The sequence below is a fragment of the Pseudonaja textilis genome, chromosome 1 (assembly GCF_049901715.1).
Source record: "Pseudonaja textilis isolate UNSWEBS1 chromosome 1, rPseTex1.2, whole genome shotgun sequence".
NCBI classification, from domain to species: domain Eukaryota; kingdom Metazoa; phylum Chordata; class Lepidosauria; order Squamata; family Elapidae; genus Pseudonaja; species Pseudonaja textilis.
The window spans coordinates 330369109-330383183 of record NC_141990.1 but is presented as its reverse complement, the minus strand read 5'-3'; the positions used below and the strand labels follow the sequence as shown (position 1 = coordinate 330383183).

Here is a 14075-nt window from a genome sequence, read left to right as displayed (position 1 = left end):
AGAAAGAGGAGGAGGAGGAGGAGGAAGATGAGAAGTTGGTGAGGAGGTGCCTGGTGGGGGGAAAATGGTAGGTGGGCACTCCCAGCCCTGGATGTGGAAGCGTCCCCCTCCACCGGCTTTGTGTCCCCTCCCCTTCAGGGAGGAGGGGGAGGAGGCAGGGCTCCCCAGGGGAGGGGGCGTGCCGGGTGGTGGGCTTCAACCGGGCGCAATGAGCGCCGGGCGCTGGACAGGAACGGGGTGATGCCGGGGCTGGGCCGGCCCGGGGCTCTCGGACAGGGAGGGAGGGCAGCGAGACCCCCGGCCTGCGCTGAGAAGGTTTTTCAGGGAGGAGGGCCTTTATCGGGGAGGGGAGGGGCGGCGGCGAGGGATTTGGGGTGCGGGACTTGGCCGGGACCCCCACCTTGGGGAGGCGGCCTTAGAGGAGGATCTGTGGGAGCTCCGCTCTGCCTCTGGTGACCTCCATCCGTAAATGGACGTTGGAGGGGTTAAACGAAGAAGGGCCTCGGGGTGTGGATTAGGCGGCAGGCAGGCAGGCGGGCATGGGACGATTCTGAAGGAGGGGGCTGGGGGGATTGCCAGGAGGGTCGGGGGAACAAAAAACGGGGAAATGGGGTCGGGCTTAGATTTCAGCTTTGGATCAGGAAAGATCCAGAGATCTTGCTTGGCTTGAATATTGCCCGGATAAGCCTTTTTTGGGGTGTCTATGGGGAGGGGGAGCTTGTGCCTAGGATGGAGGTTTGGTACTCTCTGCTAGGGTATGCTGTATAGGTAGTCCTTGGCTTATGACCTCAATTGAGCCCAACATGTCTGCTGTTGAGCGAAACATTTGCTCAGTGAGTTTTGCTCCATTTCTGCGACCTTTCGTGCCCCAGTTGTTAAGCAAATCGCTGCAGTTGTTAAGTTAGTAATGCAGTCGCTAAGTGAATCTGGCTTTCCCATTGGCTTCGCGGGTCAGAAGGGCGCCAAAGGTAATCACATGACCCCGGGATACTGCAAACTGTCATAAAGACGGGTCAGTTGCCAAGTGTCTGAATTATGATCATGGGATCATGAGGATGCTGCAATGGTCGTAAGAGTGAAAAACAGTCATAAGGCATTTTTTTCAGTGTCGTAACTTTAAACTGTCATTAAATGAATGAATGTCAGCAGAGGGCTACCTGTACTTAATTCAGTCCCAAAACTGGGAGGGGCATTTAGGCCATGGCATCCAACCTTGCTCAGTTCAGGAGCATCTCAGTCTATTGGCTGTCGGTCTAGACTATTCAAACAATGTAAGGCACATTATTCAGTTAAGGAAGCTCAGATAGAGGATTCATTTTGAGCCTCAGGTTTTAAAAATATGACACAGGTTGCTGGTCCTGGCTTTGATTAATGTTCCATATATGCCCTTTTCCCTTTGTCTGTTCTTATGGTGGAGAGAGATTGGAGCACCATGAAGTGGGGTCCATGCAAGTTAAAAGAGTTACCTATGAAAACAGGTGGCTTGTTTGTCGTATATGGTCAGATTTATTTAGGGAGTGTTATAAAGATGGGAGGTTGAAAAAATCAGATTGTGAAAGTTAACTGCTAAAAAATAAAGTACCTTTTTTTGAAAGGGAAATACCCACTGCTGGCTACTAAAAATTTGGTGTGGCCCATCTGGTGTCAGAGGAGCATTACTTTAGATCCTGAGATTTAGTCTATGTGCCTGTGATTGGGATTTCTTTTTTTTTTAGGCTGACTTTCTGAAAGGATTGCCAGTTTATAACAAAAGCAACTTCAGCCGATTCCATGCAGATTCTGTATGCAAAGCATCGGTAAGTATCTTTGTCTCTTTGGTTGTAAATTCATGAGAATGACATTCATAGTTGGCCAAAAGTTTTATAGCAGTGCTGTAAGGGTCCCTAGCTTAATCCCTTTGTTGCAAAAAAACAAAAATTGATTCCAAAATTTGGCCATTTTTTGGATTCTCAGCGGGCTGAAGGTTTCATGCAGATCAAGGATTATTTATATATTTAATTGATTCATATGACTATCTTGCATAAGTGACTCTGAGTGGTCAACATAGGGTTAAAAAAACTCAATACAAATAAACAAGATCATAAAAATCAGATAATGGCAATTGAGGACAACACAAATGGTCAATAAATACGCATCAGTCTCAGAGGCTTAATTATCCATGCTCATGTTTAAACCCTGCATTAGTTTTCTTAATGCATTCTGGCTAATCTTTTTCTTGAGTAGAGTTTCTAGTATATGCTGATAGCAGAAAAATCTCTAAAACATTTAATTTCACAGATCAAACACATGTGTTATAGGAAAGTGAAGACAGGTATTTTAATAATAGCTGGTTACCTTTTGTTTCTTTTTGTAAATACTTTTTTTAAAAACGCCCACATTTTCCAAGGGGTAACTATGATAGGCTGTTACAATAAGAGAGAATTCTGTGATTTGTTTTTTAAAAGATTAACTTATTAAACTGTCATAGCTGTAGTCTTTTTGATATTGGCTTCTTTTTCTTTCCATATGTTTATATAAATTATATATATTTGTAAATTCTGAATCTATAACAGTCTCGTATTGCAATACATTAAAAAAACACCTCCCAAAACAAAATGTAAGTAATCGATTACATCCAGTCCTTGTTAGCCACTGCCTTATTTAGCGGTTGTTCATAGTTACAGTGGAGATGAAAAAGTAACTTTGTGATCAATCCTCCCATTTTTGGCCTTTGCAGGTCTATAAAGCAGCAAAGGAAAGCTGAGAAAATGTGCATGGTTGTGGTGGTTATTTAGCGACCACTTTGCTTAATGACCGAGTTGCCGGTCCCAATTGTGGTCTCTAAACGAAGACTACTTGTAACAGAACTGGGTAAAAAGTGTTTCATAGGGAATACAACGGCTCAGCAATTGACAGCCTGGATTTGAGACCCAAACATCATGGTGACAGAGTGAGCAACCATTACTTGCCCCAGCTCCTGCCCATCTAGCCTTTTGAAAGCATGCAAATGCAAGTAGATAAATAGGTCCCACTTCGGTGGGAAGGCAACAGCATTCTGTGTGGGGCCTATAGTCATGCTGGCCACATGACCATGGAAATGTCTTCAGGCAACATTGGTTCCCTCTGCTAAGAAACGGATGAGCACCGCCCCCTAGAGCCAGAAACGACTGGATAGAGGAAACCATTAGCTAAAGCGGAGGTCTTCAAACTTGACCGCTTTAAGACTTGTGGACTTCAACTCCCAGAATTCCTTTTCCAGTCATGTTAGCTCAGGAGTTCTGGGAGTTGAAGTTCACAAGTCTTAAAACTTGCCAAGTTTGAAGACCCTTGAGCTAAAGAGTATTACATACCTCTAGAAAATAGGTGAATGGAAGTAGAACTTTTAATGGAATTGATCAAAGGTAGAATTGGGAATAGCAGAAGAAAACTACTTGACACAGACTAAAATCTAAAATTTCTATCAATCTGGGAATTTTCCATCCAGATACAGGCTCAAGGTTGACTCAGCCTTCCATCTTTCCAAGTCAGTAAAGTGGAGACCCAGATTGTAGAGGGAAATATGCTGACTCTGTAGAGAGGGCTGTAAAAGCACTGTGAAGCGATATATAAGTGCTATTGCTACAATAGGTCAGAATACTTTCCAGTAGAAAGATACTGTTAAATGTTTTAAGCAAGTTGTCACTGTCAAACAATCTGCTTTAGACTGGTTTAAAAAAAAGAAAAATGTGAGAAAGAAAATAAGGTAGTCTTCAAAGTACGACTAGAATAAGCCCCAAATTTCTGTTGCTAAGCAAGGCATTTGTTAAATGAGTTTTGCCTTATGTTACGATTTTTCTTGCCACAGTTGTTAAATGAAATATGCAGTCATTAAGTTACACGGTTGCTAAGTGAATCTGGCTTCCCCGTTGACTTTGCTGGCCAGAATGTTACAAAAGGAGATCTCGTGACCCTGGGACAGGGCAAAGGTCATAAGTACATGCCAGTTGCCAAGGGTCTGAATTTGGATCACATGACCGTGGGGATGCTGCAATGGTCGTTAAGTGTGAAAAAGAGTCATAACTTCTTTCAGTGCTGTGGTAACCTCAGACAGTCACTAAAGGAATGGTTGTAAGTGGAGAACCACCTGTATATGTAACAAAACGGATGAATGCCTTTGTTCAAGAGTCAGGCCAAGTCTTACCTTTAACTGTCTAGACCGGGGGTCTCCAATCTCAGCCAGTGCTGGCTGAGGAATTCTGGAAGTTGAAGTCCACAAGTCTTAAAGTGGCCATGGTTGGAGACCCCTGGTCTAGAACAGTGATAGCAGACTTTGAGGGTCGGTATGTCAAAAATTCTGAAAATGCCTAACCCGACTCTGCTGGTGTGTTACCTCCTGCCCTGAACAAAGGAGAAATCATTCTCTGCATTTTCATTTAACAAAAAAATACTGTCCTGTTGTGTGTGGTTCCCAGGAAGTGCCTTACTTACCCTCAGATGGTGTCCCCTTTGTTTTCAGCCTACTCAACTCCAGATTGCACAAGACTTTTGTTCTTGAAGCGGCTTTCGAAAATCTTCTTCCGTGGCCTGTGCAGCCTCTGAAAATTGTGCGAAAGCACACTCCAATCTCACATAATCTTTGGAGGCAGCATGGCCCGACCTCTGGAGCCACTTTGAAAGCCACAAGAGAGCACAACCTCTTCTTGTGCAGCCTTCGAAAATCACTTGAGAATGGGGCCTGCTTTTGAGAATGGCTGCCAGGTGTTTAGTGCATTTTGAGGTGTCATCCAAAACAGGGTCACCTTTGATACATAAGTCATAGGTTTGCCATCAGTGATCTAGAAGCAGAGTCTGTTTAACTTCCATGGTTGTCCAATGCTGTTGTGAGACTCTGGTGGCGATTAAAATATTGGATTAGAAGCAGAGAGAACCCAGATTTTTATTCATTCTTAGTAATGGAAGCTTACTAAGTAACTGAGCCATTCATTTTCTTAACCTAGTCTGCTGTACAGAGTTATTGTAGGGATGGGGAGAAGAGTGGTATATATTTTGTCTTTGCTTGCTTGTATGAGAAGTGGGATATATATCTTACAAATGCATTAAATGCCTATTTGGGAGTGAAGGAATACTATTCTGAATCTAACAGGGACCTGACAGATTCTGCATCCATTGGAGAATTCCAGCAAATAATAAGCATTAAGTCAGCTTCCATTAGGACATGATGGCTAATGATCTGTTTGGAAAGTTATCTTTTTCTTATTTTGTAAGAAATATTCAATTACAATTTCAGTTTGAATGCTTAACAGTATGAGGACTGAACTGTGTCTTACACACAGCATAACTCTTTTATTTTTGAAAAAAAAAATTATTTACAGAACAGAAGACCTTCAGTTTACCTTCCGACACGGGAATATCCATCAGAACAGAGTAAGTCCCTGCCTGCTTTTGTTATTCCTGCCCACCATCCATGGAAAATAGTTGCTGTATATGTATAAAAGGAAATTTGTGTATTTTATATTTGTCAGCAGTTAAAAATGTAAGTGACTTGTGGTGTACCTTTTTATATGGAGTCAGATCAAAACTTCAGTTTTTAATGTAGAACTTCACTGAAAGAGTAGATTCTTCCTTCAAGCTCATAATTAAGGTAAAACAGAGATAAAGTTCATTAGTCTATTATTTAGCACTATGAGATAGTTTTAGATTGTGTATGGAAGCTTTATCTTACTATTTCTTTGCTAGAAAAACTATTATGATTTTTTATGAATTTGGATATCATAAGCTAAATATGTGCAATGGAAAAACTTTCAATCATGGCTGTAAAAGATCGGAAATACATAAAATGGGGAGTTTAACTCCAGACCATGGACAGTCAGCCTGCAATACAGCAATATAACCGCTGAACCACCATGGTGCAGCCCCCCCGCCCCCCACCCCGCCCTCTGGAGGCTGGGTAGATCAGTCCACCATTGATTGTCCATTGAAGTTGGTCAGCTACATTAAGCCTCCTGGATGTTAATCATTCCTCCTCCCGCTGCTTTTTTTGCCCTTGACCATTCTGTTTTTCTGTTTAAGTAAGGAAATATCTCTGAAAGGATGACCCAACTGGTCATGGGTTATCTAGTCTTCATATAAATTAATCTAGTGTTTTCAAGCTACGTCACTTAGGCTGGGGTATTGTCAAAGGACTGCAGCATGAAGACCCTATCAAAAAATAAATAAATGAGTGCACTGTCAGTTTTAAAATATTACATTGTATTTTAGAATGCAGAAATCAGTTGATTTTTATTTAACGTTGTGACTCAACATGGGGGCTGGATGCAGCTCTTGGCTGGTATAGACGTTTAATAACGTGATGAGCAAGATGGACCCTAGGGGTCCTGCATCCCATTTGTCATGAAATTAAGTCTTGCGTGGTTGTGTTTAATTGATCTTTGTGCCTTGTGTTTTAAAACACCAACGTCCTCTTACTCAGTTTTTTAATCCTACCTCCCTAGAGCTGCTCCAACAAAATATTCTTTCACTGATGGTATTGAAAAGCTGCCAAAATATCAAGATGGATGTCCACCAGGACGAACTTTCTCACAGCAAAACAAAAATAAAAATAAAAATTCACCAGTTTGGGCGTGGTCATTTTAGCCATCCTCATCAAGTCCAGTACTGTCATTCAAATTAAAGCAAAATGAATGGCTGCTGAGCCTAAGAAACACTCAGCAGTTCTGATAATAATTGGTTTAGTAGTTGTTAAGGTCTTATTTGTAGGAAGTATTTCCTAAAAACATTTCAGCGATTTACACCCATAATTCCTTGACTTCCTTGTCTTCCCCTTTGGGGTGATAGAAAACAGATCCATTCTGTGTGGCACCTTCTCATTTACCTTTTCCATTTCTTTCCGAAGGCGAAACATAACAATTTCCTTCAATCTCCTTTCATGAAACTTAATTTCCAATCCTCTGATCGTCCTTGTAACCCTTTTTTGATCCGGTTCATCTGGATTAGGGATGTGCAGGAAATGAAATGAAAAAAAAAAAAATATTTTGCTTCAAATCTGCACGTTCTATCTCACTATGAGAAGTTCTGCCGAAACATTTAGGATCAACTTCAATTACCCAAAATAAAACCTGCAGGCATTTTGGAGTAATTTTACAGGATGAGCACACCTGGGTTGGTGAGCCCCATTGGTTTTCCCAAGCATCCATGTGTTGTCCACCTGCCACCCCCTCCCCAATTGTATGTCAAGTGATTTGATACATAATTATAGCCCAGTTTTTACAGCTTGCCCAACTGAAAAGATTTCGCAGCAGGTTGCAATAAGTTAAAATACTTAAAATATGGGATCCGCAGCATACCTCTTTCTCTTACTCCCCCACTCTCCTGCAGCAATTCTACCCAGCACAAGTGCATTTTTAGTCTGCATTTGCAAGATACAAAGATTGAGGTATCTAAAACCCTTTTGTCATTTGGTTCAGGCATGGGCCATCCATAACTAGTTGCTCCCTGCATCCTGCGGATAGGGCTTGGCTTGTTTCCTCTGCCTGGTTTCTGGCATGCTGCAGCCCAGTGCTGGTCCATGGACCGGGGGTTTGGTTATGACTCTTTGCCACACTTGTTGCTCTATTGCGACAGGTACTTCCTGCATCTTGAAACTCAGGCACAGATTATATATTTTTGAGGCTTTTGTCTATAGGGTGAGACATCACCTGAAAACATGTGTCAGCTCTTCAAAGTAGACTTTGAAGGAAATAGACACCACAGGAAATACTGGTTTGTATGTATGTGTCTCAACTGCGTTGATATATAGGCTATAATAATAGAAAAGCGGGTGGACCAAGAGTAGTGGATAATTTCGATTTCAGTTGATTGTTCACTGTCAGTTACCGATTGAATAACAGAAGAGCTAGGTTGGTCTAGTGCAGGGGTCTCCAACCTTGGCAACTTTTAAGATGTGTGGACTTCAACTCCCACAATTCCCGATCTAACGTGACTGGAGGAGGAATTCTGGGAGTTGAAGTCCACAAGTCGTAACACTGTCAAGTTTGAAGACCCTTGGTCTAGTAGTGGTTAGTGCACCAAGCTAGAAACCGATAGATTGTGAGTTCTAGTCATTAGGCACAAACCAGCTGGGTGACTTTGGCCCAGTCATCTCTCTCAGCCCAAACAAGCAGACAATGGCAAACCTCTTCTTCTTGCCAAGAAAACTCAAGGGCCTTATCTAGGCGGTCACCAGGAGTCAAGACCGATTCGCACATAAAGACACAAAAGCTTACCGGTGTTTCTCCTTCCTTCCCTCTTATACCTAAGAGAGAGAGTGAGCCAGTCTTGAATTTCTTTCTCACCTCTCTTGTCTTTTCAAGTAAGCTTATATTTTTTCTAATAGCTGCCATGTCCTTGCTTCAAGGCTATCTCTGTACGACTCCACAAAGGCCTTATTTGGATAAGAGAACGATCTGGACATTTCGACAAGCCATGCAGCAAATACAATATTAAGGATCGTAGTGTTTTTTTATCCTCAAATTGCCTTAGAAACCTTGGCCAGCTTCCAGTTCCAATTTGACCGTGAAGGCCTATTTTTCAATTTCTGCCAGGCAATTGCTTTATGCAGTGGAGGCAGGAAGAACTGTTTTGAAGCCATAATCGTAAATGTGCCATTGCAAGTCTTGGGTTGTATTTGGACGGAGCATTATGCCGTCTCTACCCTTAACTCTTCTCCTGCCCTGTTTTGAAACTTATTCTCGAGCAAACCAGGGAACAGGCTGCATCTACAACACAGAAGAGGACTGTTGAGAATAGCATTCTCATCCTATCATCCTAACAGCTGGGCTCTGAGTGGGAACACAGGTAGTCCCGTGTTAGCGAACCTATGGCATGCATGCTGGGAAGCAGCACACAGAGCCACTTCTGCCAGCACACGAGCTCACCCAGAAGGGCCCCACTGTGCATGCGTGCGTGCTGCCGCCACCTGACAGCTGATAGTTGGGTATCTGGTGAGCATGCGCGGGGGCAGGGGTGCGCAGGAGATATGTGCACATGCACAGATACACGCAACGTGCAGGGGGAATCTCACGCGCATGTGCAGAGATGTGTGTCGCGTGGGGGGTCATGCAGGTATGCGCAGGGAGCATGGGGGCGCCAGCACGCATTGTCTTCTAGGTTCTGGCATGTGAGAGCGCGTGCACAATTATCAGCAGGGGAGCCAACAAAGGTTAGCCACCACTGAGGTAATCCTCAACGACCTCACTGAAAAAAAGTGACTTATGACTGTTTTTCCCACAACCATTGTAGCATCCTCATGGTCACATGATCGAAATTCAGGTGCTTGGCAACTGAGGTATTTTATGATGGTTGCAGGGTTCAGGAATCGTGTGATTCCCTTTTTCAACCTTCTGAGAAGCAAAGTCAATGGGGAAACCAATTTTCACTTAACCACCATGTTATTAATTTATTAACTGCAGTGATCCACTTAACAACAGTGGCAAGAAAACTCATTTAACAAATGTTTCACTTAGCAATAGAACTTTTGGAGTCCGTTGTGGTCGTAAGTTGAGGACTGTCTGTACAAGGGGAATGACAAGAGATAGGCAAAATACTTCACAGGGAGTCCGCAACTTAACGACCTCAATTGGCACTAGAATTTCTATTGCTATGCAGGGCGGTTGTTAAGTGAGTCACACCTGATTTTTAGGATCTGCTTTGCCACACTTGTGTGAATCACTTAGTCATTATGTGAATCCAGCTTCTCCCCATTGACTTTGCTTGTCAGAAGCCTGACGGAAAGGCCGCAGGTGGTCATTGCATGATCCTGTCACACTGCAAACTGTTGTAAATGCATGTCCGTTGCCCACTGCCCAAATTTTGATCATGTGACCATGGGTATGCTGTGATGGTCATAAGACACTTTTTTCAGTGCCATTGCAATTTTGGACGGTCACTAAATGAACAGTTGTAAGTCCTATATAATCAGAGCATTTCAATCTTGAAGTCGTTTCAAATATATAGGATACAATCTCAGAATTAGCTTGGATTGGTCAGTTTATTTATATATATATATAAATATATATATAAATAATCTCGGCAACAAAGAGAGCTACAAGTGAGAGAAGACAGCTGTGGTCCATGGGAGAATGTGGCAGGCAGCAGGTCGGGATTCTTGGTCATCTGATTCTCAGCTGCCTTGAATATCGAGTGGTAGTGTCAACATCCTTGCCTGAATTGTTTTGAAGCTTCCCCTCCTCCCCACATGGGAGGTGCAAATGCACAGGGTTATGATAGGCCAGGTGTTGGGGACAAACAGTAGGCAAGGTATTTTATTGTATGCCTTTGTCTATGCACTTCTTGCCAAGACATCTGGTTGATAAACAACCAGTGGGACTAGAGAGAAGGAGCTTTGATTTAAATTCAGAGATTTATATTTTGCCTAAGAGCCATGGTGGCACAGTGGTTAGACAGCAGTACTGCAGGCTACTTCTGCTGACTGCCAGCTACCAGCAATTTGACAGTTCGAATCTTACTGGACTCAAGGTTCCATCCTTTTGAGGTAGGTAAAATGAGGACCCAGATTGTTGGGGGCAATAGGCTGGCTCTGTAAACTGCTTAGAGAGGGCTGGAAAGACCTGTGAAGCAGTATCTAAGTCTAACGGCTATTTCTATTGCTATTTTTTTGTAAAACTCAAGGGAATGTATGAAGTGCTGCTCCTTTCCTCCCTCCCTCCCTCCCCCCTCCCCTCTTTCTTTCTTTCTTTCTTTCTTTCTTTCTTTCTTTCTTTCTTTCTTTCTTTCTTTCTTTCATTCATTCTTTTTATTTCTTTCCTTCCTTCCTTTCTTCCTTCCTTTCCTTCTTTCCTTCCTTCCTTCCTTCCTTCCTTCCTTCCTTCCTTCCTTCCTTCCTTCCTTCCTTCCTTCCTTCCTTCCTTCCTTTCTTTCTTTCTTTCTTTCTTTCTGCAAGGTGGGTTGGGCTGAAAGAATGGCTCGCCCAAATCGCCCATGCTTAGGGAAGGACCAAACTCCTGATTTCTAGCCCAAACCCTTAACCCCTGTAACAGGGATTATATGCTGCTGCTGATTTATGTGGACAGAAAAATGCTGACTTTTTACATGCCGTGAAGCTATGAAAAGACAAAAGTCTGCAATATTTAATAGGCCTAATACAAAAGAGGAGAAGAGCGGGAAGAGAAATGTGAGAATTAGAGTAGAATTTCCATGCCTTATCCTAAGAGCGTCTAGTGGAGGGGGCTACTCTTCCCGATAGAAGAGTGGTTTTATTACAGGTAGTCCAAAGCCAGCTGGGACGATTATAAATGCTGATCACGTGACCACAGGACGCTGCAACCATCACAACTGCATTGCCAGTTTGTTAGGTGCTTGAATTCTGATCAAGTGACTGTGGGGATGCCGCAATGATTATTAGGTGCAAGGACTGATCATTAATCACTTTTTTCATTAAATCACTTTTTTCAGTGCCATTGTAATATCGGTCACTAAATGAATGGTTGTAAGTTGAGGATTACCTGTATTTTCATTATTTGGTCTTGAATAAGACTAATGGCGCCTCTACTTCTGATGGAACCGGTTGTTCTGTAGTCAGAATTGCACCTTCCCTGATTGCCACAAGTTCCATGAGATCCCGTGGAAATAATTTTCTTGCTTTTGGGGGGCTGGAGAGATGATCTCCAGGGATCGAACCTGTGCCTTTCTACATGTGAGATGTGGAGTTCCCCTGCTGAGTGACAGCCCTTCTCTGTGCTTGGTTTAAGCTCCAAGCAAGCAACCTCTGCCCCACATAATACTACAGTCAGTGGAGTCCAGAACCTTGCAATGCTTCCTTGTGGATTTGTTTCATTCTGTACTGATCATTTTTTTTCTTGTCTTTCTTCCACAGTAATTGTCACAGAAAAGACAAATATACTCTTGCGTTACTTACATCAGCAGTGGGACAAAAAGGTAGGGGTTTTTGTGAGAATTGTTGTCAAGTACCATTCTTAGTGTGTATGCATGTTAGAAAATGTACAGGGAGGATAGCGGGTTAAAAACGACTTATAGATCCGTATCTCTAGTGAAATCCCATTTGGGATAATTAATAAGCAACTTCTAGCGTACCATGTTTTGCTTGCTTGTTTGCACTATTGGAAATCTACTGGAAGCAAAATTGATATCTGATGTTTGCTTTGGGAGAGAATCCAATTTCAAAAACTCTGAGCAAAGATTGGGAGGCTTGAAGTGAGAGGGAGTCAAACCAATCTAATTTTTCTTGTCTTCCCCCCCCCCTCCTGTTAGAATGCAGCAAAGAAAAGAGATCCTGAGCAAGTGGAAATAGAAGGTGAAAACTCTGCCCCACCTCGCAAAATTGCCCGGACAGACAGCCAAGATATGAATGAGGACACTTAAAATTCTCTCCAGTCTTCTGTGTTAAAATTTACAGGCGCTTCCTGTGTGGGTTTTATTTTTTTTATTTTTTTCTGTGTGTCTTTCAGTGTGTACACAGGCACGCACATGTACATACACACTCACGCACACTTCCGTCAGCCCTCTGCCTTCCCCGTCTCTTCCTCCTGCCCTCCGTCGTGCAGCCTATACCACTTCTGACTTAGTAGAAGCCAATGTATTTATTTTTGGGGTCCGGGAGGGAGGTTTCTTTTTCCATTTTTTTTTATTATTTATGCGTGCGCGCTCTCGCACTCTCTCAAGTTCAGAACCAATCGGAAAGTAATGATGTTTAATCTGTGATCAGTGCTTTTTTAAAAAAAACATGAAAAAAAAAATCCACTTTTGTGGCTACCCCCTCCCCCCCCTTTTTTTTGGAGAAAGGAGCTGCTTTCTGAAGAAGGAGCTCAGTTCATGCTGATGGCACGCCCTCCGCATTGTCTCCTCTGTTCATACTATCAAGAATTTCCATCTCACAATTACTGTACAACTACTGGTGTGTCATGACTTACCATTGTTTCGATAACAGGAGGAACTCGTAAGGTGGGGGCTGGGGTCAGAATGCTTATTTCTTACCCATCCTTCTCTGGGCATATTCCTTCCTGCATACCATTTTCTATATTCCAGCAACAGTGAGAGGTGGGGTCAGGTTGTTTGTGGTGGTCTCTCTTCAGCTGATGATCTCTAGTGGAGATTGTACCCATTTTGCTGGCAAATGTTGTGTTATCATGTTACCTTCTCTGGCCTGTCCTCCTCCTCCCCACCCTCTGGCTCCCCTCTCACCCTGGGAAACTCATTAGCACATCGGGTCGTAGATAGCAAACAAAAACCCACTTGGGCTTCCCGGCATCTCTTTGGTACCACTCTTTGGACGGACCAGTTCTGTGCAACTTTTCAAGTAGAATAAAGCGGGATATTTCTCACCACTTTCGACGAGTTCTTGTTTTAAAAAAGAAAAAAAACTCTTGTTGGAAACTCTAGGCCAAGGGCCAGCAACATGGCTTTCTGGAGCTGCCTGCAGTTCCGAGATTAGTTGCAAACCCCTCGTGCAAGAAATCAGATCCCTGGTAAGGGGTCAGCGTCCTTTCTTGCAGCCTGCTGCTTGAAAGAGAGAAGTGTGCGTGTCAGAGAATGTGTGTCTGTCAGATGTTTGCAAAACGTTTCAAGGTCATTGCCTTGATTTTGAAATTGATCCTAAATCTGATTTGAAGTTGGAATGCTCTTGGTAGGATTGGTACAAGGCAGAATACTCATTCTAAGGTTGGAATATCTGTACGACCAAAACATTTTAACCTTATAAATAATTCTGCGCACTTTTAGTCCCCACTTTTTTTAATTAAAAAAAAAAAGCTCTGGACCCAACCATTCATCCTGTTACATGGCCCACAACAGTTTATCCAGAAGGAACATAGATTTGAAAGCAGAAAGGTTGCCTACCCCACTTTTGTGCAGTGAAGTGCTTAATTTTGAAGTGTTTTAACATTTTAAGCCAAGGCGACATGAGCTGCCTTATTCTAAGTAATTGTCAGTTGGGCTACAGTCATATCTTCTGATTGGCAGCCTCTCACTATGGTCACCTGTCCTTAAGTCAATTGGGAACCTAACTAACAAATGAAAACTATTTCTGATTTCTCAGGCAAATAAAATAGTGGACTGGCTGTTTTAGTAACTGGTATGCTCGTTACAGAAGTGATACTTGGCCAATA

The 14075-nt window shown here is 42.9% G+C and overlaps 1 protein-coding gene across 1 annotated transcript; it reads left to right on the top strand.

The window, feature by feature from the left end:
* On the top strand, positions 1-13295 carry DDA1 (DET1 and DDB1 associated 1). Its single transcript, XM_026698920.2, has 5 exons — positions 1-67; positions 1716-1796; positions 5331-5382; positions 11828-11889; positions 12223-13295. The coding sequence occupies exons 1-5, from the start codon at positions 65-67 to the stop codon at positions 12331-12333; spliced, it is 309 nt and encodes a 102-aa protein (XP_026554705.1). The 5' UTR covers positions 1-64; the 3' UTR covers positions 12334-13295.
* The last annotated feature ends 780 nt before the right edge of the window (positions 13296-14075 follow it).

Coding starts and splice junctions, on each gene's coding strand:
- DDA1 (XM_026698920.2), top strand. Junction 5,383..11,827: donor GGAATATCCATCAGAACAGA/GTAAGTCCCTGC, acceptor TTTCTTCCACAG/TAATTGTCACAGAAAAGACA. Junction 11,890..12,222: donor ATCAGCAGTGGGACAAAAAG/GTAGGGGTTTTT, acceptor CCCTCCTGTTAG/AATGCAGCAAAGAAAAGAGA.